This window comes from Ictidomys tridecemlineatus, chromosome 5 (assembly GCF_052094955.1).
Source record: "Ictidomys tridecemlineatus isolate mIctTri1 chromosome 5, mIctTri1.hap1, whole genome shotgun sequence".
Classification (NCBI taxonomy): domain Eukaryota; kingdom Metazoa; phylum Chordata; class Mammalia; order Rodentia; family Sciuridae; genus Ictidomys; species Ictidomys tridecemlineatus.
In genome coordinates, this window is record NC_135481.1 from 80,173,044 (window position 1) to 80,198,765 (window position 25,722).

General features: G+C 38.2%; 1 protein-coding gene across 3 annotated transcripts; it reads left to right on the plus strand.

The window, feature by feature from the left end:
• The first annotated feature begins 2,169 nt into the window (after positions 1-2,169).
• On the plus strand, positions 2,170-24,621 carry Eapp (E2F associated phosphoprotein). 3 transcript variants are annotated; one of them, XM_078050228.1, is made up of 6 exons: positions 2,170-2,348; positions 7,698-7,879; positions 9,145-9,240; positions 11,087-11,204; positions 14,361-14,471; positions 23,397-24,621. In XM_078050228.1, the coding sequence occupies exons 1-6, from the start codon at positions 2,275-2,277 to the stop codon at positions 23,671-23,673; spliced, it is 858 nt and encodes a 285-aa protein (XP_077906354.1). In that variant the 5' UTR covers positions 2,170-2,274; the 3' UTR covers positions 23,674-24,621. The 3 variants fall into 3 exon arrangements, with proteins under 3 accessions (XP_077906354.1, XP_077906356.1, XP_077906357.1); XM_078050230.1 differs by lacking the exon at positions 14,361-14,471 and having other exon boundaries at positions 2,171-2,348; XM_078050231.1 differs by lacking the exon at positions 11,087-11,204 and having other exon boundaries at positions 2,171-2,348; positions 23,397-23,526.
• Positions 24,622-25,722: the final 1,101 nt, after the last annotated feature.

Below are 25,722 nucleotides of genomic sequence, written 5' to 3' on the forward strand. Positions count from 1 at the left end.
TTCCAATTAATGTTTCCTGTTGGATGTATCAGGAATTCTCCTGGGTCTTGTTCCCATTCCTGGGAGGCCACACCACCACACCTTACAGGCCCTGGACATGGAGAGGAAGATTTCAAGCCTTCAGAGGAGGAAGTAACAGCTCCCAGTTCACCCATTCCAGAGCTCATGATTAAAAAAAAAAAAAAATGTTTTAATTTTATGTATTTCTGTTTCAAGGAAAGACAAGTTTTACTGAAAATCTGATAATTTTATTTAAGATGTTTTTTAACATTATGAGAAACTTTTCAGATTCAAAAAGAAAGAAATTGAGGCACAGATTGATTTTACTAAGAAGAGAATCTACACCTACCAAGTGCCATTTGTAATCAAGTATGACTAAGAGACAAGGTAGAATATGGGTGTTTAGAGAGGACCGCACTAGCTACATCTTAGGTAGGCATATTTATATGTGTAAAATCTATAGAAGAAACATGATCTAAGGGTATTTTTAGTTCTCCTTTGTGTTGGTAGATGAACATATTAACTGTTACCTACTGAGGTAGGAAAATAACTGAGACAGGCGGATAGGAAACTTGGGCCCCTCCAGAGTCAGGTTTTTCTGTGTAACGAGACTGAGAGACCACAGACACAAGCCAGGACTCATCAAAGTCAGGCCAATTCTTGTGTAAGTAGAAAAACTACAAGTGCCTACACCCCAAAAAAAGCTCAGTAAGTGAGTCAGGAGTTCATGGACACTGAATGCCTTATCCAGGATTGGGTAAGGGGCTAATTTCCTTAACCCTGTACACTCATATAAACCCCCAGACAACAGATATCTTCCCCTGTAGGAGTTCTGATTTCTTTCTTTGTGTTACTCTAATAAATCCTGTTACTTTTCTCTCACCCTTGTGTCTGTGGATTTCATTCTTCAAATTCACTAGATAAAGAACCCACACAATCCCATACTCTAACACTAGGGATAATTTTTTTCTTTGTTTTAAAAAAAAATCCCTAATCATTTCCCCACTAGGGGTTTTATTGTACTGTTTTGTAAATAGTACTACAGTGATGTAGTGTTGAGGGTTTGATTTGGAGTATGACATAGATAATCAGATCCTAAGTTGGGCAAAGGCATTCTCTGACCTTCTTTTCTTTTAGGTCCATGTCAGGAAAGAAGTTATTTATGGACCTGCAGATAAAGTCTAATAATTGATTTGATAGTGCCATTTGTAATCAAGTATGTGAAAGTAATCTTTAAATCTGGACTTTAATCCATGTGAGTGTAGAATTTTAGATCAGGACTTTAAATCATGGCCACTTTTGTTTTGTCCTACATACTTCCTTTCTACCTAACTTTATATCTTCTGTTTCTCTGCTCTATGTGCTAGTTTCTCTTTGCCCATCAACAACACATAGAATTGCAAAAAGCCAGTCCAAAATGGCAGTCTTACCTTCAAAGTGTACAGGTTCTAGGACTGCCAACTCCTTAGAATCTCTTAGTTAAAAATTTATGGGAATCTGAAAGTAATTGGCCCAACTTTTGTGGAGAATAACGAAAATGCACATAAGGGTATATCCCTGAGGAGGGCTATGATTCCTAAAAAAGGAGAAAAAAACAAGTTCCCCTGAAGAACCCTTCTTCATACCACTGTGACTCACAGGAGAGTATTTTAGAGACGGGAAAGGGGGTGATCCCCCTTCTGTTCACTATAAGGGATCATGGCCCACACCACTATACCAAAGTAGGTTTACAAGAGAAAAAAAAAAACATAACGAATCTACTTTATGAAAACAGTTTTATGTGACATGGGAGTGGAATCGATGAGGGCTACACAAGAGTTGGAACTGAGACCAAGAAGAGAGGGCTTTTGTTAAGACAGTTGGGGCAGAAATCAAAATGGGGATGCGATGATGTGGAGAAGCAGAAAGCTAGGCGGTGCAAGGAAGGAGGTGGGAGGGACGCGGGTGCTCCAGGAGTTGGAATACCGTCTAGGTTCCTGCTTCGTAGGTCAAGTAAGACACTGACTGTAGAGGATCCATCTCAGAGACTGCCACATATGAAGGTACTGTTTATTATTTTCACCTAAGAAGAAGCTTCGAAGGGACCTGATATGAGCCCACACCGCATCTCCCGGAACCCCTGCTTCACACCCCACTGGGACCAACTGCGCTAGAGCGCGGGGAGGACCGGAAGTGAGGGCGGAAGTGGAGTCGGGGACGCTTTAGGGAAAGTACCCGCGGAGTAAACAGACGGTGTTGACAAGCAGTGGACGGTGTAGGCAGCTTTAGGCCGCCATGAACCGGCTGCAGGATGACTACGACCCCTACGCGGTTGAAGAGCCTAGCGACGAGGAGCCAGCTTTGAGCAGGTGGGCCCCCGACCCACCATAGTCCCCTAAGATTTCGGGCTGAGGCTCAGCCTTTGAGCGCCTCCATTTGCTGCGCCTCCCTGGCTTGTGCCGACTGTCGGCCAGAGGCTCGGGGTCCCTAGCACCCCACTACGGTGTGGGAGGCCAACGGGGGCTCCTGGTGGGGTCGCGCAGCCCTTGGGGAGGTGGGCCAGACGTCAGCGCCAGGGCTCTTCCGGAGTCACTGGGGGCCAAACGTAATCTGTAAAGACCGTGAGATTGAATTCTGCTTCTACATTTTGCAAGCAGCGTGACCCAAGGCAAGTCACTTTTCCTCAGTTTTACATCTATAAAAAAGGAAATATAATAAGTATGGAGATATATCGTAAGTGTATTGTGATGGTCACAGGACTTCATGTGAAGTGCCTTTTTTGATCACCCAGAGCCGCGATCACACTTGCCTGGTTAAGTCCTCTGCCGCTGAGCTACAGCCCCAATCTCTGAAGTGTCTGTCTAAAAGACTGACCTGTGAAACAGAAATAAGGGAATATTGAACAGGCAATTTTACTACTGTATGTTTGTTGTGGGCTACAGAGATAAATCACTAAAAGCCTTGGTTTTCAAAGGCTTACATTATATAGGGTTCATAAGATAAAGCATATATTTTGGAAGAGCATTTTAGAAAATGATGGACTGAAATAGACCCAGATGAAGTTCCATGGGAATTTCCAGAAGAGAGGATTTATCCAACATGAGGAAAATTTGTAGTTATATTATCAAGAGATTTCCTGTCAAATTTAGCTGTTTCTGTAGCTGTCAGTGGGTCGTATTCATAAACTTTAAAAAGTTAATTCTGTCTGATGAAGCTTTCTGTGAAGTACTTCAGTGGTTCACAATGTTTCTTCACTGTTCTGGGGAACAGTTGTGGACATGGAAGATCAGATTGCTGAAAGGATTTCTGTGGTGAAGAAGAGTGAGAATGAATACTAAGATTCCCTGTGAAAAAGTTTCAGTTAATAGGTATTGTCTGTGAAAGGAGCTACATTACTTAGTAATTCAGTTTGATTGGAATATAGCAGTGTTTCCTGGATTTGAGTTATTCTGTTATCACCTGTGTTGTTATTGACTTAATATTTTTCTTAAGGTCAATTACTTTTTTTTAATGTTTATTTTTTAATTATAGGTGGACACAATGTCTTTATTTTAATTTATGTGGTGCTGAGGATGGAACCCAGTGCCTCATACATGCTAGGCTAGCGCTGTACCTCTGAGCCACAATCCCAGCCCAGTCAATTACATTTTTATAGTTAAATTTCTTTGTACCCTGCCCCATTGTGGATTGAACCTAGGGGTTCTCTGCTACTGAGCCACACCCCCCCACCGTACCCCCAGACCTTTTTGAATTTTATTTTTAGAGGGGTTCTCCCTAAATTGCTGAGGCTGACCTGGGACTTTTTAAGTCCTTCTTATAAAATATCACCACATGGATCCCTCTTGCTGCTTTTTAACTGTCATGCCTCAGTCTCCCAAGCAGCTGGGATTACAGGTGTGCACCACTGTGCCCAGTTGAAATTAAATTTCTTTAAGGAAGCTTTATAATCCTATGACAGTTGCCACTGGTAAGGTAATTATAAATATTGTGAAAAGAAAATAATGTTATTAGACAGCATTGCTTGCTGAAGGCTCTGACCTCAATGTTATTTTAAAAAGAGATTGGTATTGGGGTGATGACTGCTCTGGAGGTTGCGGCAGGAGGATTGAAAGTTCAAGGCTAGGGGCTGGGGATGTGGCTCAAGCGGTAGCGCGCTCGCCTGGCATGCGTGCAGCCCGGTTCGATCCTCAACACCACATACAGACAAAGATGATGTGTCCGCCGAGAACTAAAAAGTAAATATTAAAATTCTCTCTCTCTCAAAAAAAAAATAAATAAAAAAAAAGAAAGTTCAAGGCTCTACTCAGCAATTTAGTGAGATCCTGTCTCGAAAAAGAATGGGGAATGTAGCTCAGTGGTACAGTGTCTCTGGTTCAATCCCTAGTTACCACCCCCCCCCCAAAAAAAAAAAAAGGAAAGAAAAAGGAGATATTGGTGTTAGATGGTTGAGAAGTCTCTGTTAGGATTTATTTTTACACTAATTAAACAGATTACAAAGCTTGTTGCTGTTTGATGGAAACTGGCAAAAGATATGAGACTTCTGGGTCAGAGAAAAGACTACAAGTAGCATAGCAAGCATCATGTCATGTTGGTGCTCTTACTTCTCCATCCTACAGGGGTTCCAAGAAGGGATAGTGCTAGATGAATCGCATATTCTGTGGGTTTGTATGGTGATTAAAGAATACTTAAGAGAATCACCTCTTTCAAAGCTGACAAATAAATAAACCTACTCTCTGTGCTGGAAGGAAACATTATCTCATTCCTCAGGGTGGCTTGCTGCAAACACAATGCTGAGAAATGGCCTGAATGAAGAGTGGTCAGAACCTTGCATTCTTGGCAAACTCAACCAGAATATGCTGAGCTTGTTTTGCCTCTTCCAGCAGTGCTAAAGACTATGACTTGTCTTGAAATAACTACAAGAAATGGAGAAAATTTGCAAAAAGAGGAATGCTCTTGTCTTCTGATTCAATTTTTTAAAAACTTTTTATTTTGAAGTTATTATAGATTCCCAAGCAGTTGTAAGAAATAATATAGAGATCCTGTATACATTTCACAGTTTTCTCCAGTGTTAACATATTAGAAAACTATAGTGCTAGGATATGGACCATGACAGTCAAAATACAGAACATTTTATCACCACATGGATCCCTTTTGCTGCTCTTTAACCTCTATGCCCTACCTAACTCCTGGCAACCACTTCTCCATTTCTATAATTTTGTCATTTTAGGAATGCTGTGTGATTGGAACCATACACTGTGTAACCTTTTGGGCTTGGCTCTTTTTCACTCAGCATAATTCTCTAGAGACTCATCCAGGTTGTTGCATATACCACTAGTTCATCATTCTTTTTTTTTTTTTTTTTAAATGGCTAAGTAGTATTCCACAGTTCTCATTGAATGACATTTGAGTTGTTTCTAGTTTTGGCTGTTGAGAATAAAGCTATTATAAATATTCATGTATAGGTTTTTGGGTGAACTTAATTTTTCATTTTTTTGGGGGGTAAATGCCTAGGAGTACAAAGGTTGGGTTTGTAATAGTTGCATGTTTTGTTTTATATGAAACTGCCAAGCTGTACTATTTCACATTCCCATCAGCAGTGTTAACTTATTGGGCTGATCATCCTGCTACCTCTTAAAATAATTTACATTTCACACTTTTGAAATACTGGATTATAGGATCAGAGTTTCTCAAACTTGACAGCACTGGATGGCATATTGGGTCAGATAATTCTTTTTGGTTGGGGGATATCTTTTTTTTTTTTTTTTTTTTTTTTGGTACCAAAGGATTGAAATTAGGGGCATGTGACCACTGAGCCACATCCCCAGCCCTATTTTGTATTTTATTTAGAGATAAGATCTCTAAATAATATTATTTAGTGCCTCGATTTTGCTGAGGCTGGCTTTGAACTCATGATCCTCCTGCCTCAACCTCCTGAGCCACTGGGATTACAGGCATGCGCCACTGTGCTCCACTTGCAGGGGATATCTTGTGCTTTATAGGATGTTTAACAGCATCCCTGGCCTGTAGCCACTGTGTGCAAGTAGCCTATTCTCCCTGTGCCCAGTGGTGACAATCAAAAATTTCTCTAGTCATGTTAAATATGCCCTGGGAGGCAAAATTGCCCCTTGTTAGCTAGATAGAGGGCAGGAAATAATATAGAGATCCTGTATATGGGTAAAGTTGATAAGATTTGTTGGAGCCAGTTTTCTGTTTTTTTTTTTTTTTTTTTTTTTGGTATTGGGGCTTGAAGTCAGGGGCACTTGATCACATCCCCAGCCCTATTTTGTATTTATTTAGAGCCAAGGTCTCACTGAGTGGTTTAGCACCTTGCTTTTGCTGAGACTGGTTTTGAACTCACAATCCTTCTGCTTCAGCCTCCTGAGCCTCTGGGATTGAAGGATATTTTTAATGGTGTGCTCAGAGGATTGACCATAGAAGGCTCCTGAGTTGAGTTGTGATGAGATGAGAGTTCTTTAGGAAAAATAGTCTGGCAATAGGATTAAGGGTGGAGTGAAAATGATGAGTTTGGAGGCCTAGAGATCCTTAACGTATAGTAGTACAAGTAGGGCTAAAAGGACTTGAGTGAAAATAGTGGGAATGGCTAAAGCCTCAGTCTTTATTGAAATTGGTGTGAATTGTATTTTTCTGATTTACTTTTGGTTTTTCCTTCCAGTACTGGGGATTGAATCCAGGGGTGCTCTGTTACTGAGCTATACCCTGAACCCCTTTTATTTTCAGTTAGAATCTCTCAAATTACTGAGGCTGGCGTTGAACTTTCTCCATCTTCCTGCCTCAGCCTCTTGAGCAGCTGTGATTGTAGTTGTGTGCCACCATGCCCAGCAAAAGCACTATTCTATAACAGAGATCAGAAAATTCAAATTAGGAATATTTTGGATCTGTTCACTAGTCCGTGAGTAATTGAATATTATTTATGTACTACAGATTACATTGAAAATTTCACAGGCATTTAATTTACTTTGTTAACATTTTATGGCTTAAAATTTTTTTTTTTATTTGTAGATGGACCCAATACCATTTATTTATTTATTTATATGTGGTGCTGAGGATTGAACCCAGTGCCTTACATGTGCTGGGCAAGCGCTCTACTACTGACCACAACCCTGACACCTGTATATGTCTTATTTAAGTATTCAAAACTTAAAAAGCTGCCGGTTCTGTGAAGTAAACTTTTTATTTTTGATGGAATTATGAATTGGTACAATAATTTTTGAAAGTAATATGATAATACAATAAGTCAGAATGATGTTACTTCTAGACATTTATCCTAAAGAAGTTACATACACAGAAATGTTCATTGTAACATTTAATAACAAAGAGTTTAGAAATAAATGTATGGCATCTATAAGAGGAAATGTTATATAGACTTTAAAAAATTTGGAGTCCAGCACTCTATTGGCACACACCGTAGTCCCAGCTACTTGAGAGGCTGAGGCAGAAGGATCACTTGAGCCCATAAGTTTGAGGTCATGCTGGGCACATAGACTCCATTTGTAAATAACTAAATAGATAGATAGGTAGGTAGATAGATAAATAAATGGAAATAAGCAAGACAATTGATTTACCAAGTGAGAATTGCTATATATAATATCAAATGTAACCTTATAAAGTCAAAATTATTAAACAGTGAGATGATGAGAATGAATTTTGAGTGATTTTAATTTTTTAATATTTATATCCTCTGATTTATATGTATTTAGCTCTGAAGATGAAGTGGATGTGCTTTTACATGGAACTCCAGACCAAAAACGAAAACTCATCAGAGAATGTCTTACTGGAGAAAGTGAGTCATCTAGTGAAGATGAATTTGAAAAAGAAATGGAAGCTGAATTGAATTCTACTATAAAAACAATGGAGGACAAATTATCTTCTCTAGGAACAGGTACGCTTTATTTATTTATTTATGTATTTACATGCGGTGCTGAGAATCAAACCCAGGGCCTCGAACATGCTAGGCAAGCACTCTACTGCTGAGCCACAACCCCAGCCCTGGAACAGATACGCTTTTGATTTCGGTTTGTATACCTATTTTTATAAGCTCCATAGGACAGGAAGCTTACTCATGCTCTGTGTCTCCAGAACTTTCTATAGGTGCACAGTAAATACTAACTGGGTGAAGGAATTATGTTTGGCAACTGAACCAGAGTTTTCTTTGATGACTATGGGAAAATGTCATGCGTTGTCGAAAAGACACTATTTAGCATTATTTATTTGGATAATTTCCTTTTGTAGTTTTTACTCAAGGATAAAAAGAAAGACACATGAGTCTTATAGTTATTTTGGACATTAGATGTTACTGATGGCAGATTTATTGATGTATCATCATAAATTCCTATTTTAGTAAGTAATAAAACATTGGTCTTTTTGTAAAATGTACCTCACCCAAAATCTAATTTGTGAAAGTAGGACTCTTGTGCACTGGTTTTCATGTTGATATATTGGTATATTATGTATTAACTGGTAAGAACTGAAAGCATATAATAATAATAATAATAACAACAACAACAACTAAAGCAAGTGTTAATTAGAGGAAGAATGAGGGAGACAGGCATGTGATGACATAAGTATAGGTAATAGTATGGAACTGAGTTCAGTTGAAGAGAGGAAGAGTTTGTCTTCCTCATTCCCTTGCCTTTCCTTAGAGCTTTTCTTTCCATTAAGCTCCCTTAAAAAAAGATACTCATTCCCTGTTCTTCACAGTGCACTCCCTGTCTAAAAGATAGAAATTTGTATATGGGCAACCTGAAAAGGTGGCCTTTAAAAAAAAATTAAAAAAAATTTTTTTTTTTAGTTATTGATAGACCTTTATTTTATTTATTTATTTATATGTGGTGCTGAGAATTGAACCCAGTGCCTCATACATGCCAGGCAAGAGTGCTACCGCTAAACTCCAGCCCCAGACCCTTAAAAATTTAATTAGATTTTTGGGAAGGAAAAAAGATTTAGAACACTAAATTAAGGTGGGGGGGCAGTTTTCTGTAATTGCATAGGGCATAAAATAAAATGTCACTATGTGAAAATATTTAACCATCCAAATAAGATTGTGAATAAGTTGATATTACTTTGTGGTAATGGAAGAAGATGTGGAAGTTTTTTCTTATGAATTATGTATGATTAGTCTATAAACTTCATTTCTGATTTTCATAGGGTCTTCTTCAGGAAATAATAAAGTTGGAATAGCTCCGGCAAAGTATTATGATGATATATATTTTGATTCAGATTCTGAGGATGAAGACAAAGCAGGTGAATAACATATCTATCAGCCTTAGCAGTAATATTTTATGAAAAAGGTTTACCTCACTAGTTGATATTAGGATTTTTCTTTGAGTTTTATTTTTTAAGAAATATCAGGTGGTAGATGTGAAAATAAAACCAGATTGATTAATAATAAAAGCTGGGAACAAAGACTTATGAGTACATGGCATTATCAGCAGCACTGCATGGGTATGCAAGGGAAGGGGAGAATGTGTCCTGACTTAGTACTTCCCCTGCTCAGGGCTCAGGGATCTTTCCCCAGACTCCTTCTAGTTCCTTCAGACTAGTAACATTTGTTTTCTTTTTATACCTTTTTTTTTTTTTTTTTTGGTATTGAGGATTGAACCCAGGGGTACTTAACCACTGAGCCACATCCTTAGTCCTTTCTTTGTGTGTGTTTTATTTAGAGACAAGGTCTCACTGAGTTGCTTAGTGCCTTGCTTTTGCTGAGGCTGGCTTTGAACTTGAGATCCTCCTGCCTTAGCCTCCAGAGCTTCTGGGATTACAGGCATGTGCCACTGTGCCCGGCTCAACATTTGTTTTCACACTTGCATTTTTTCTGTATTTTTACTTTCCTGAAGAATTTTTCCTAGCTTGTTGGAAAAGCTAATTACATAAGGAATTACACTGGAATATACAAAATAACAAATTTATATTTAAAAGGACGTTTTATACTTTTATATCATTACTTAAAATATTGGTGTGCTAGAATAAATATAAAAAGTAATGTATGTGCTAGATATGGTGTCACATGCCTATAATTTCATCACTTGGGAGACTAAGGCAGAAGGATCACAAGGTCCAGGCTAGCTTGGACAATCTAGAGACCCCATCTCAAAATAAAATAAATTAAAAAAGGGCTGGGAGTGTAGCTCAGTTTTAGAACAAACCTGGGTTCAATCCCTAGTACTATAAAACAGAACAAACAGAAGTCTAATATATGTAGACAGCTCTGGGTTTTTTCTTTCTTTCTTTTTTTGTAAATATTTATTTTTTAGTTGTAGTTGGACACAATACCTTTATTTTTTTATTTTTATGTGGTGCTGAGGATCGAACCCAGATCCTTGCACGTGCTAAGCGAGCATTCTACCACTGAGCCACAACTCCAGCCCTTTTTTCTTTCTTTTTTAATTGTTTTATAGTTCTGGGGATTGAACCTAGGACTGCTTTACCACTGAGCCACATCCCCAGTCATTTTTATTTTTTTAGTTTGAGACAGGGTCTAAGTTAAGTTCCCAAACTGGGCTTGGACTTGTGATCCTCCTGCCTCAGCTCCAGAGCAGCTGGGATTACAGGCATGTGCTACTATGCCTAGCTTCTTTCTTTCCTCTTTTCCTTTCCTTTTTCCTTCCTTGTTCTGGGGATCAAATCCAGGGCCCTGAGCATACTAGGCAAGCATTCTACTATTGAGCTATGCTCTCACCCCTGTATTGTAATTATTTTTTTCTGATACTAGGGATTTAATACAGGTTGCTCTACTGATGCACTATATCCCTAGGCCTTTTTATTTTTTATTTTGAGACAGGGTCTCACTAAGTTGCCTAGGCTGGCCTTGATAACTTGGTGAGATCCTGTCTCAAAAAAAACAAACCAAAAAACCCCCCAAAACCCCAAAAAACCAAAAAGGGCTGGGCATGTAGCTCAGTGGTAGAGCCCACCTGGGTTCAATCCTCAGTTACCCTCACCACCAAAAAAAGAGAAAAAATTTTTTTCTTTTTAAGGATAATTAAAATAAATATGTAGCTTGGTAAACAGGAGTTCTTCATTTTATGTTAAAGAAGTGTGAACTTTACCAACAATACTTAGCTATATCCTTAACTTTTAAAAACATTAGCACAGGTGACCAAGAAAAAAAAGAAGAAACGACACAGGATTCCAACAAATGATGAATTACTATATGATCCTGAAAAAGATAACAGAGACCAGGCCTGGGTTGATGCACAGAGAAGGGGGTAAGAATTTAAATTTAATATTTAGACTCTTTAGGAAAAAATGATTGAAAAATGATTTTTACTACATTTGTATTTTATATATGTCTATGTTTATATACACACACAACAAAGAGGTTTGAAGGAAAAAAACCTACAGATTTATTTTGAAAATAACCAGCAAATTTTATTAAACAACTCATTTTTAAAAACTACTGTTGTGTTCAAACTGTTGTAGTCGGTCTCTCCCTTTAAGAAACAAAACTGATTTTTTTCAGATAGACACACAATTTTTTCTTTTTGGTACCAGGTATTGAACTCAGGGGGGTGCTCGACCACTGAGCCACATTCCCAGCCCTATTTTTTATTTTATTTAGAGACAGGGTTTCACTGACTTGTTTAGTGCCTCACAGTTACTGAGGCTGGCTTTGAACTTGCAATTCTCCTGTCTCAGCCTCCCAAGCTGCTGGGGTTACAGGTGTGTGCCACCACACCCCGCAGATAGATACAATTTTAAATTATATTGAGATTAAGAGTTTATGTGGGGCTGGGGTTGTGGCTCAGTGGTAGAGCACTCACCTAGCATGTGCGAGACCCTAGGTTCAATCCTCAGCACCACATAAAAAATAAATAAAAAATTAAAGGTATTGACAACTACAACTAAAAAAAAAAAGAAGAGTTTATGTGGATGAAGAGAAGATATTGTTTAGCACCTGATTTGTTCCATTCACAAATTAGATTTTTTAAAATTCACATAGCCTGAAATTGACCATTTTGTTTATTTATTTATATATTTTTGTTGGTGCATTATGATTATACATAATACTGGGATTCCTTATGCCATATTTGTACATGTGTTAACATAATTTGATCAATCTCATACCCTAGTACTTTTTCTTTCCTTTCTCTCTTCCCTTTCTTTGATTTGCTTGCTCTACTCTACTGATCTCCCTTCTATGATTACTATTATTATTTTAATTATTGCATTGTAATTGTATGTGGGATTTATTGTGGTATATTCATATGTGGACATAGCATTTTTGTTTTCATTACTTGGGATTGAACCCAGGGGTTCAATCTGTTCTGAGTTACATCCCCAGCCCTTTTTATTTTTTTGAGATAGGCTGTCATTCACTTGCTGAGGCTGGCCTCAAAACTTGGAAGCCTCCTGCCTCAGCTTCCCAAATAATAGGGATATAGGCATGCACCACTGTACCTGGCAAAAGTGTCTATTTTAAAATATAATTTTAATTATAAATTATAAATTATAATAATTTATAAGTTTAATATATTCACAGTGGTGTGTATCACTACCTTTGTCTAGTTTCAAACCATTTTTATAATTTTTATCATCTCAAAAGGAAAATCCTGTATCATTTGGTAGTTTTTCTCTCTCTTCCCATAACCCCTGGAAATATGGGAACACATATTGTGTTCCAGATCTGTGTTCTATCAGTGGATTTACCATTTTTTATATTTCAGCTAATGGAATATTCTACAATATGTGACTTTTTGTATTTGATTTCTTCCACTGGTCATATTTTTGAGGTTCATCTACATTGTAACATATATTACTACTTCTTTCCTTTTTATGGCTAAATAATATTTCCTTGTATGTATATACATAGATCAGTTTGTTTATCTATTCATTCATTGAGGAACATTTATGTTGTTTTTCCTTCTGACTATTGGGAATAGTGTTGCTGTGAATATTGGTGTACAGTTATCTATTATTCTTTCATTTCTTTTGGTTACATGCCCAGGAATGGAACTGTTACATCATATGGTAATTCTATATTTAACTTTCGTGTGGTACTAGGGATCAAACCCAGGACCTCACATGTGCTAGGCAAGTACCCTACCACTGAGCTGTTCCCCAAGCCCTGTATTTAACCATTTTTTTTTGGAGGGGTGAAGGGTAGTACTGGGGATTGAACTCAGGGGCATTTGACCACTCAGCCACATCCCCAGCCCTATTTTATATTTTTTTAGAGACAAGGTCTCACTGAGTTGCTTAGCACCTTGCTTTTTGCCAAGGATGGCTTTGAATTTGTGATCTTCCTGTCTTAGCCTCCCAAGCTGCTGGAATTATAGGCATGTACCACCGTGCCTGGCTGTATTTAACTTTTTGAGGGATCACCACTATTTTCTACAATGACTGAAGCATTTTGCATTTCCACCAGCAGTATACAGTGGTTTACAAATTTTATTTTGATGTAAAGGCTGATTTGTCATAAAACTAAAAGGTAGGCAACTTACCACCATTATCTAGTGCTTTGCCAACCTGATATGTTTCAGAATCACCAGGGCAGATTGAAATGCAGACCTTTGAATCTTATTTGAGGTGGTGATTTTTTATGTAATGCTGGGGATGTGCCTCTCACATGCTAGGCATGTGCTCTGCTCCTGAGCTACATAATTAACACCTAGGAGGACTTGTTTCACCTCTGGTGGGGTCCAGATATCTATATTTTTCAAGTCTGGAGAGATTACTATTGGTGGGGAATCTTTGTATACCATCTTTAACTTTTGCTCTCCAGCCTTCTCCAGTTTTTCTCTTCTTGTTCTATTTATACATCACTTTTTCCTTTGCCCCCTTGTTTATTTAATGAATATTTTTTGATTACTCATAGCCATGGGATGAACATTTTAAATGCTATAAGTAATATATTTTAAAGTAATTTTTAAAACTTTTTTGTAGTTGTAGATGGACAGAATGCCTTTATTTTGTTTATTTTTATGTAGTGCTAAGGATTGGACCCAGTGCCTCACTTGTGCTAGGCAAATGCTCTGCCACTGTACTTTAGCCCCAGTCCTTAAGTGCTGTAAGTAATATTGAGATGGTCAAGGAACTTACAGTGTAGCTCTTTAGTCTGGTAACAGAATTTATCAATGATGTAAGATGGAATTTTGGGTTTTTTTTGGTAGTATAGAGATTGAACCCAGGGGTGCTACCACTGTGCTACATCCCCAGCCCTTTTTAAATTTTATTTTGAGACAGGGACTCATTGAGTTGCCCAGGTTGGCCTTAAACTTTTGATTCTCCTGTCTTAGCCTCTCTATTAGCTTGGATTATAGGTGTGGGCTGCCACACCTGGCTTAATGGTTCCTTTAATCGGAGACTTGCATTAGAAGCAAGACTTTAATGTGTTTTTTTCTTAATTTCTTTTTGCATTCCAGTTATCATGGTTTTGGGTTACAGAGGCCACGTCACCAACAGCCTGTTCCAAATAGTGATGCTGTTTTGAATTGCCCAGCTTGCATGACGACACTGTGCCTTGATTGCCAAAGGTAATGTATGAATGGTTAAACACACACAGGGAAAAAAAAAATTGGAGTCCTTTGTTCAAATCACAAATAGACTTTTGATACTCAGGAATTCTGATATGATTCTGTACCCATATCCTTTGTGTTACATGACTAATCTCTTTATAGATAATTTTGACTATGCATGGTTCTGTAAAAAGTAGCTTTTAAAAATTAATTAATTAATTAATTGTTTTTTTTTTGTGACACTGGGAAATAAACACAGGGTCTATGCTTGTTAAGCAAGTACTTCACCCTTGTGCAACATGTATAGCCCAGAGCAGCTTTTTATTGTTTCTTTTTTTTTTTTTTTTTGGTACTGGGGATTGAACTCGACCACTGAGTCACATCCCCAGCTCTATTTCATATTTGGAGCTAGGATCTCACTGAGTTGCTAAGCTCCTTGTTTCTGTTTTTGTTTTTGTTTTGGTACTCAAGGTTATTTGACCACTGAGCCACATCCCCAGCCCTATTTTGTATTTTATTTAGAGACAGGTTCTCGCTGAGTTGCTTAGTGCATTGCTTTTGTTGAGGCTGGCTTTGAACTTGCGATCCTCCTGTCTCAGCCTCCTGAGCTGCTGGGATGCACCACCACACCCAGCTAGAAGTAGCCTTTTAAATAAAGCATTTCTCAGTAATAATAAGGATTCAGTGAAATTGCATTTATGTTGTAGAATTACATAATCTTTTAAAGGAAAAAAATCACTTCTCTACTCACAGTTCTTCTGATGTCAAATCTGGGATTTTTTTCCCCCTCACAAAAAACATTTCTCCAATTTTCTGTACACAGTATGTCCTACAATTTAATTTAATTCTGACTCACTACCTGGAGTTAGCATCAATGCCACAGGTTAAGTTCATTCTCACAAGACTGCTTCCTTCTTTTGATGCCAGTAATCAAGTAGTAGGTCCTCAAGTTACCTCCATTTCTATTCAAGTTGAATACAAATTAGGGGTTCCTTTATTATAAAGATACAAACAAAACAGCTAGGCATATAGGGTGAAGTCCAGAAGGGTCTTGACTGCAGGAGCTCTGTGGGGTTTGGGATGTAATAGCCTCCTAGGACATAGATGTGTTCACCAGGCTGGAAGATTTTGGAACCCTTTACTTTTATGGGTTTAATTGCATAGGTTTGTTCCATTATATGACACTATTGGCAAAATCATTGGCCATTAGTGATTAATTGAATCTCTAGCTCTTTTCCCTTCCCTGGAGGTAGGATTGGGTGGGTATGGATCTAAAAGTTTCAACCCTTCTCCAATCAATCATGCTTGGTTTTTCTGGTTTTTTTTAGATGCAAGACAAGCCTCCATATCTCTTTTTTTTTTTTTAAATTAATACTATTAATATTTTATTATATAGACTTCTTTTTTTTTAAAGAGAGAGTAAAGAGAGAGAGGGGGACAGAGAGAATTTTAACATTTACTTATTTTTAATTAGTTCTCGGCGGACACAACATCTTCGTTTGTATGTGGTGCTGAGGATCGAACCCGGGCTGCACGCACGCTAGGCGAGCGCGCTACCGCTTGAGCCACATCCCCAGCCCGCCTCCATATCTCATTAGCATATAAAATATATTGTTACTATTCCACAGATTCTAAGAATCTTGGAAGTTCTTATGTCAAGGACAGACCAAAGATCAAAAGTTATAGTAATAACAAAAGGTACTGTTATCATTCAGGAAATTGCAAGTGTTTTAGGAGCTCTGTGTTAGGAACTGGAAGCAGAGCACAAATATATATTTATTATTATGTCACATCTCTAAAATACACTTTTTATTGTGGTAAACTCTATATAAAATTTATAATTTTAACTATTTTTTAGAGTACAATTCAGTGGCATTAATGCTATCATAGTCTGATGCAGCCAACACCGCCATCCATTTCCAGAACTTTTGATCATCCCAGGAATTCTGTACCCATTAACTCCCTATTCTCCAGTCTCATCAGCCCCTGGCAACCTCTGTTCTACTTTGTTTTTCAGACTATTCACTTTTAATGTATAGAAAATTATTTTTTAAAAAACATTTTTTTTAGTTGTAGATGGACACAATATATTTATTTATTTTTATGTGGTACTGAGGATCGAACCCAGTGTCTCACACGTGCAAGGCAGGCACTCTATCACTGAGCTACAGCCCCAGCCCCTAGAAAATTATTTATATGTGTGACATTTTCTGAAGCTTTGCTTAATTTTTATTAGCTCTAACAGGTTTTTTTGTGTGTGAGAGTATATGTGTGTGTATGTGAGATGTGTAAGCTTTTGGGTTTTCTTTATTTTTTAGTTGTAGTTGGACACAATACCTTGATTTTATTTATTTGTTTTTATGTGGTGCTAAGGATTGAACCCAGGGTGAACACTCTACCACTGAGCCACAACCCCAGCCCCAGTTTTAGGATTTTCTACATAAAAGTTCACGCTTTTATGTAGAAAGGTACATAAAAGAGATATGAGATAATTTACTTTTACCTCTTCCTTTCCAATTTAGATGACTTCTTTTTCTTTTTGGTACTGGGGCTTGAACCAGGGGTGCTTTGCCAGTAAACTGTATCCCAATCCCTTTGTATTTTTTACTTGGAGACAGGGTCTTACTAAGTTGCTTATTAGGTCCTTGCTTAGTTATTGAGGCTGGCCTCAAACTTGTGATCCCACTGCCTCAGCCTCCAGAGTAGCTGAGATTACATGTATGAACCACCACACCCTGCTTTTCTAGTTTGTTTTTAATTTATTTATATTTTTATTTATTATTTTTGGTATTAAACTCGGGGACAGTCAACCACTGAGCCACATCCCTACCCCTATTTTGTATTTTATTTAGAAATAGGGTCTCACTGAGTTTGTTAGGGCCTCCTTAAATTGCTGAGACTGGCTTTGCCTTCCTGTCTCAGCCTTCCAGCCACTGGGATTACAGTGTGTGCTGGTCTAATTTATTTTTATTAGCTAGTTTAAGGTTTCAGATTTTCTGCAATAGTTAATTTTTTAAAGTATTATAATTTGATTTTTAAAAACTTATTCTAATTTAGTGATACATGACAGTAGCACTTTGATACATCTACAAAGATGGAGTATAATTTCTCATTCTTCTAGTTGTACATGATATAGAATCCATATTTTTATGTAAGGTAATAATGTCTGATTCATTCTACTATCCTTCTTACCCTCTCAACCCTCCCATTCTCTCCCCTCTATCTAATCTAAATTAACTCTATTTTTCCCTAGCACCTCCCCATCCCGTAACCTATTGTGAATTAGCATCCACCTTTCAGATAAAACATTCAGCTTTTGGTTTTGGGGGATCGGCTTGTTTCACTTAGCATGATATTCTCTAGCTCCATTCATTTATCAGCAAATGCCATAATTTCATTCTTCTTTAAGGCTGAATAATAATCTATTGTGTATATATACCACATTTTCTTTATCCATTCATCTGTTGAAGGACACCTAGGTTGGTTCCAAAGTTTAGCTATTGTGAATTGAGGTGCTATAAACATTGATATGGCAGTGTTACTGTAGAATGCTGATTTTTAAGTTTTTTGGGTATAAACTGAGAGTGGATAGCTGGGTCTAAGTTTTCTGAGGTGTTTCCATACTGTTTTTCATAGTGGTTGCACCAATTTTCAGTCCCATCGGCAATGTATGAGTGTACCTCCCCCCCCCACATCCTCACCAACACTTATAATTGCTTGTATTCTTTTTTTTTTTTTGGGGGGGGGGTTCTGCTGCGCGACCAGCACACTAGCTTCATACTAGAGGTTCCAAACATAGAAGTTAACTAGTGAGATCAAAATAAAGACACATAAAACTCAATTTACCTTTTTCTTGACCAGCTAAGAGACGGCCCTTCCCGGCTCCTGCCTCGAGCCACCTGATGTGGTAGCGAGGTTTACACAAGAGACCAGCAGGAGAGAGGGGGAAGCACGCCAGAGAGTGGGCTTTGATTGGGGAACAAAAAATTCAGGGGAAAATTCCATCCAATGAAGGTCGAGGGGGATAGCATTCCAAGGTCAGGGTCCGTGATTGGTTTCAGGGTCAGTGGTCAGTCACACCCCCAAACGGACAGGCTCTCGCACCTGAAAAGGGTGGGGATAAAGCTCTGACACAGCTAGCCTGAGCGCCTCACACCCAGTCAAGGAAGTACCCAATCATGTGTGAGAACAGTTTCCCACAGGAGGTGGTATTGGGGATTGAACTTAGGTGCTTGACCACTGAGCCACATTGCCAGCCCTATTTTGTATTTTAGAGACAGGGTCTCACTGAGTTACTTGGGGCTTTGCTAAGTTACTGAGGCTGGTTTTAAACTCAAAATCCTCCTGCTTCAGCCTCCCAAGGCACTAGGATTTCAGGCATGTGCTGCTGCACCTGGCTTATTGCTTGTATTCTTTTTTTTTTTTTTTTTTAAAGAGAGAGTGAGAGAGGGGAGAGAGAGAGAGAGAGAGAGAGAGAGAGAATGAATTTTTAATATTTATTTTTTAGTTCTTGGCGGACACAACGTCTTTGTTGGTATGTGGTGCTGAGGATCGAACCCGGGCCGCACGCATGCCAGGCGAGCACGCTACTGCTTGAGCCACATCCCCAGCCCTTGTATTCTTGATAATTGCCATTCTAACTAGAGAGAGAAAAAATCTTGGAGAAGTTTTGATTTGCATTTTTCCAATTGCTAAAGATGTTGAACATTTTTGCACATATTTGTTGATGGATTGTGTTTCTTCTGTCTGTTTAGTTCCTTAGCCCATTTATTGATTGGGTTATTTGGGTTTTTTGGTGGTGTTTTTTGAGTTTTTTATATATATTCTGAAGATTAATGCTCTATCTGAGGTACATGTGGTAAAGATTTTGTCCCATTCTGTATGTACTCTCTTCATGTTATTGATTGTTTCCTTTTCTGAGAAGAAGCTTTTTAGTTTGAATCCATCCCATTTATTGACTGTTGATTTTACTTCTTGTTAAGGAAGTCAGATTCTAGGCTGACATGATGACGATTTGGCCCTACTTTTTGTTCTGTTAGGCACTGGGTCTTTGTTCTAGTGCCTAGGTCTGTGATCCACTTTGAGTTGAAGTTTGGGCAGGGTGAGAGGGGTTTAATTTCATTTTGTTACATGTGGCTTTCCAGTTTTCCCAGGACCATTTGTTGAATAGGCTATCTTTTCACCAGTGAATGTTTTTGGCACCTTTGTCTAGTATGATAACTGTATTTTTATGGGTTTGTTTCTGTGTCTTCTATTTTGTACCATTGGTCTATGTGTCTTGTTTTGGTGCCAATAACATGCTGTTTTTGTTACTGTTGCTCTGTAGTATAGTTTAAGGTCTGGTATTGTGATGCCACCTGCTTCACTCTTCTTGCTAAGGATTGCTTTGGCTATTCTGGGTCTCATTTTTCCAAATGAATTTCATGTTTGCTTTTCTAGTTCTATGAAGAACTAAGTTACTTTATGATCTCACAGTAGAAATTGGTCTTAGTAAAACTGTTATTCCATATTAATGTAGGGTTCTGATATAGTGGAGTAGATGGGAGAGGCTGAGGCAGGATTGCAAGTTTGAAGCCAGCCTGTGCAACTCAGTGAGAACCTGTTTCAAAATAAAATTTAAAAAGCGCTGGGGATATAGTAAGTGGTGAAGTGCCCCTGGGTTCAAACCCTAGTACCACAAAAACAAAGAAAGCAAAACAAGGGGCTGGAGCTGTGGCTCACTTGCACACTTGCTAGCACACTTGCCTAGCATGTGAGAGGCACTGGGTTAGATTCTCATCACCACATATAAATGAAAAAATAAAGGTCTATCAACAACTAACTAACTAAATAAGTAAAACAGACCAAACAAACAAATAAAAACAACAACAACAAAAAACAACAAGAGCTGGGCATGGTGGTGCACAACTGCAATCCCAATGATTTGTGAGGCTGAGGCAGCCTCAGCAATTATTGAGGCCATAAACAACTTCGCAAAACCCTGTCTCAAAATAAAAAATAAAGTCATTAAGATATAATTCAATATAAGCGCCCCTGGCTTCAATCCCTGGTAACAAAAAACAAAACCAACAAACAAAAACAAACAAACAAAAAACCCTCAACAACCAATCTAGTAGAGTAAAAGGGATTTTGTTGTTGTTGTTGTTGTTGTCCCTAAAGTGATAGTTTTTTCCTCTTTCTTTGTTTCTCTCTCTCTTGAAACCAGTGCCTAACACATTAGTCAAGTGCTCTACCATGAAGCTTTTTTATTGGATGGATACTTCTCAGAGTCTCATGTAACTTAAACTTCAAATAATATAAGACAAAGGGCTGAGAGTTTCTGGTTTTAGCCAAAGTGTGGCTACTTTGAGCCTGAGTGTGAGGGTGTGTATTATATAATTTGTAGATAAATAGAGTCAAGATCACCTGGGTGTGGTAGTGTGTGTCTGTAGTCTCAATTTATTGCTTGAGCCCATGAGTTAAAGGCCAGCTTGGGCCATATAGTGAGATCCTGGGTTTTTTTTTTTTTTTTTCAAACAACAAAAAACCACATGCACACAAAAACAACAAAACAAGAACTCAGTTCAGAGAAATTATTTGTTCTGATATGCAAGAAATTTAGAGAAAGGGAAAAACACTGTGAGCACGTGATACGAAATTCTTATAGATATGAGACAGGATAGTCATCCAAGTACCTCCTCACATGTGTACAATTATCTAGAACTCTTTATCATTGAACGCAGTTTTGAAAGGTTGTTTTACCACTTTTGTTAATCAGCTTTTGTCACCATGACCAAAATATGAACAAGAACAACTGGAGGTGTTTAAGTTTAGTTTGGCTCATGGTGTCAGAGGTTCAGTCCGTGGTATGCCAAGTCCATTGTTCTGAGCCCCAAGAAGGACAGAACATCATGGCTGAAGGGAGTGGCAGAGGAAGCTGCTCAGAACAGGGCAGTAGGGAAGGGGTCACAGAGAAGATGGACTCTTCCAGACCACAGCCCCAGTGACCCACTTTCTTCAAACACACCTTACCTGCCTACAGTTACCACCTAGTTAGTACATTCAAACTAGGATGAGTTGATTAGGTTATAGCTCTTATAATTTAATTTCACCTCTGAACATTTATTATGTTAACACAGGAGCTTTGGGGGAATACCTCATATCCAAGCCATGATATCAGAGAAGCACCAATTTGTATGTTCTTTTTTTGTTTTTTGCACTAGGGATTGAACCCAGGGGCACTTAACCATGGAGGCACATCCCCAGCCCTTTTTTGTATTTTATTTAGAGATGGGGTCTCCCTGAGTTGCTTAGGGCAACTTACTAAGTAGCTGAGACTGGCTTTGAACTTGGTATCATCCTGGTTCAGCCTCCTGAGCTGCTGGGATTATAGGTGTGTGCCACTTCACTGGCCAATTTGTATGTTCTTAATTCCTGGCGGTTGTGGTAGTGGAGAAGGTGAAGAGTAACATTTAGAATTAATGAGACCCCTGTTTTTAGCCTGATAGGTATTTCTGTTGTATGATGTTCAAGGGAAAAAAGATAGCAACTTGAGAAGGAAAAATATTGTGTATGAAGATGAAAAGTTTAAAGAGCAATTCAAAAAACTTTTTTTTTTTTTCCCCTGGGATAAAAGTTACTTTTAAAGTAGTAGAAGCTGGGCATGTTGGTGCAAGTCTGTAATCCCAGTGATTTGGGAGCCTGAGGCCAAGAGGATTGTGAGTTTAGGGCCATCCTGGGCAACTTGGGGAGACCCTGTCTCCAAATAAAAAACAAAAGGGTCTGGGGATACAGAGAGCTTACCTAGCATGCATGAGGCCCTGCGTACCTAAATAAAATACCTAAATAAAGAAGACAGAGGGCTGAGAGTTTCTGATTTTAGCCAAAGTATAGCCACCTTGAATCTGGATATGAGGGTTGTACTATCCAATTTACATTTCAGTTTCTTCCATATTTTATTTTAGGCTTGATACAATTAAAAATTGCAGTATCTATGGAAATTTTTGTGGCAAAGCACCCCTGGGTTCAATCCCCAGTACCTAAATAAATAAATAAGATATAGATTTCTTTTCATTTTTTTTTTTAAATAGACTTCTAGGGGCTTGGTTGTGGTTCAGTGCTCGCCTAGCACGTGCAAGGCCCTGGTTCAAGCCCCAGCACACATAAAAATAAATAAGTAAGTTAAGGATATTGTATCCAACCAAAAAAAAAAATAGACTTCTAATTGCTACAAAGTAATTGTGCGTATTTATGAGGTACAGTATGACATTTCAATACATATTTATAACGTGTAATGATCAGATAAATGTAATTGGCATATCTGTTACAAATATAACCTCATTTTTTTGTACCAGGGATTGAATAACATCATTGTTTTATACTAGTGTCCATTAAAAAGTTTCCTCCTGGGGTTGGGGTTGTGGCTCAGTGGCGGAGCGCTTGCCTAGCACATGTGAGGCACTGAGTTCAATCTTTTTTTTTTTTTTTTTTTTTTTAAAGAGAGAGTGAGAGAGAGGGGGGCACAGAGAGAGAGAGAGAATTTTAACATTTATTTATTTTTTCTTAATTCTCGGTGGATACAACATCATTGTTGGTATGTGGTGCTGCTGGGGATCGAACCCGGCGGACACAACATCATTGTTGGTATGTGGTGCTGCTGGGGATCGAACCCGGGCCGCACGCATGCTAGGCGAGCGCGCTACCGCTTGAGCCACATCCCCAGCCCCTGAGTTCAATCTTTAATCACATAAAAATGAACAGATAAAATAAAGGCATTCTGTCCATCTACAACTACAAAATAAAAAAAAAAAGTTTCTATTTTAAAACAACTTTTAGATTTCCTTAAATTTGCTGTTTTGTTTCCATGTTTATTTTAGTCAGTTTTTGGTTTTCTCAATTTTATCTAAAAGAATAACTGTTAATTTAGAAAATAAATTAATATTCTCCATTTCATTTTCCTCTTAGGCATGAATCCTACAAAACTCAATATAGAGCAATGTTCGTGATGAATTGTTCTGTCAACAAAGAGGAGGTTCTAAGATATAAAAACTCAGAGAACAGGAAGAAAAGGCGGGGCTATAAGAAGATGAAGTCTAACCATGAAGACTCTGCAGAGCAGGCAGAGACAGAAGAGGAAGAAATCTATCACCCAGTCATGTGTACAGAATGTTCCACAGAAGTGGCAGTCTACGACAAGGATGAAGTCTTTCATTTTTTCAATGTTTTAGCAAGCCATTCCTAAACAGCTCAGCTGGCGTGCATTACCTAATACTGTATTTAAGGCAAATATGTACAGTTATTTTCCTGTCTATCCATATCATTAATTGATGTTGAGTTATTTGAGGAAGCAGTATTTTATCTTATGAAGAATGGTTATTAAACTTTATCTCCTCACCTCTTTTTTTATTTTCCTTTAGTTTTCTTACGAATACTGATGGAACTGATTATTCATTCCCTTTTTGATGGACATTTGGAAACTGGGGTTTTTGTTTATTAAGGCTCTTTAAAATTAAAATGTTCTGGAGTTATAACTAATCTTTGTTTCTGAGTATCTTAATCCATTTTATCTTTCTATAACAAAATACCTGAGGTCAAGTGCTCTATGAACAAAAGAAGTTATTAAGCTTAGAGTTTTGGAGGCTGAAGGCAGATGGCTGTTCCCATCTTTTTGACCTCTCTGAGGGCCCCTCCGCCCTGCTGGGTCATATCATGGGCAATGGCAGGATGGTATCATGGCCAAATCATATTTGAGAGGGTAAGATCAGATGGTGATACAGGAAACCAGAGAGGGATTCAGAGGTTAGGCTTACTCAGACTAACTGAGGAAGCTAACTGAGGTCCTTGGAGAACTATATTAATCCCTTCCCAGGGCAGTAACCCTAGTGATCTAACCACCTTCCACTAGGCCCCACCTCTTAAAGGTTCTACCACCTATGTGTATTGCCAAACTGAAAAACTGAAAAACAACATCTGCACAACAATCTACATTCATAACCTTGATATGATTACATTGGAAACTTTCCCAGACTTCTGTCTGCATTGTTTTTGCTAAGGAATATAATTATTCTTGCCCTCTCCCCACTGTGGAATGACAGTGTTTAGCAAATGTTACAATTTCATGGAGTTGGTATTGTTCTAACTGTAACGATTGTATACTTTAAAATAAAAATTCATGCTTGAGGAAGAGCAATTTCCCTCTCTGACTTAAAATCCTGTTGTTACCTCTTGTGCCTATCATTTTTTTCTTCTGTTGGCAGTAACCAAGGTATGTTCTTTTAGTAGTAATAATATAAAAATCATTAGTGGCAGTTTGAGGGGAAGTTGCATTGTAGGCATATGTGCACTTTACCCTTTTTAAAGAAGGAGTGGTTTGGACTGTCCAAAAGCATGAGGTAGTTTCTAATAGAGCAAATGTGATACAAAGGAAAACAATAGGAAATGTATTTAAATGGGCTCTGTAACATTAATCTTGGGCAAGTCTATTTTTGTGAGAAACAGTTTTCTCATGTGATTTTTGGGGAGTTATGGTGAATGCTGGAGATTGAATCCAGGTCCTCAAGCATACTGGGCAAGTGCAGTTTTCTCATCTGTAAAATGACAAAACACTGGGGACTGGGTATACAGTTTAGTGATAGAATGCTTGCCCACCATGCATGAAGCCATGTCAATCCCCAGCACTGAAAAAAAAAAAAAAATTGAAAGCTGAGCTAGACTACTGATTCCCCACATGGATCAGGGCTCAACAAGGTTTAAAAGGGATCCTTACATATTCCACAAGGGAAAATGTCCTCAACTACTTGCCTTCTGGGCTTTCTATAAGCTATACGGAAAGAGTTGGAACCACTGATTAAATGTTTATATGAAGGAGGTGGAGGTAGGAAGATGATAAAGAATGAGTTTTGTGGGTGGGGATGTAGTTCAGTGGTAGAGCATGCTTAGAATGTATAAAGCCCTGGATTTAATCCCCAGCACCACTCTCCTCACTTCATATACAGTTGGTTTGGTTATGAGATGTCCCCAGAAAACCTCATGTATTAGGCAATACAGAAATGTTCAGAGGTGGAATGTTTAGATTAGGAGAGCTATAATCTCATTAGTGAATTAACCCATTTGATGGATTAATAATTAGGGCTACTGGTGTTAACTGTAGGCAGACAGAGTGAATATGGAGGAAGTAGGTCACTGGGAATGTGCCTTGGGACTATATCTTTTCCCCACCTTCACTCTCTTTGTCTCTCTTGTTCTTATCAGGTATTTTGGTCACAGTGGACTTACACAAACTAGTTTTTAG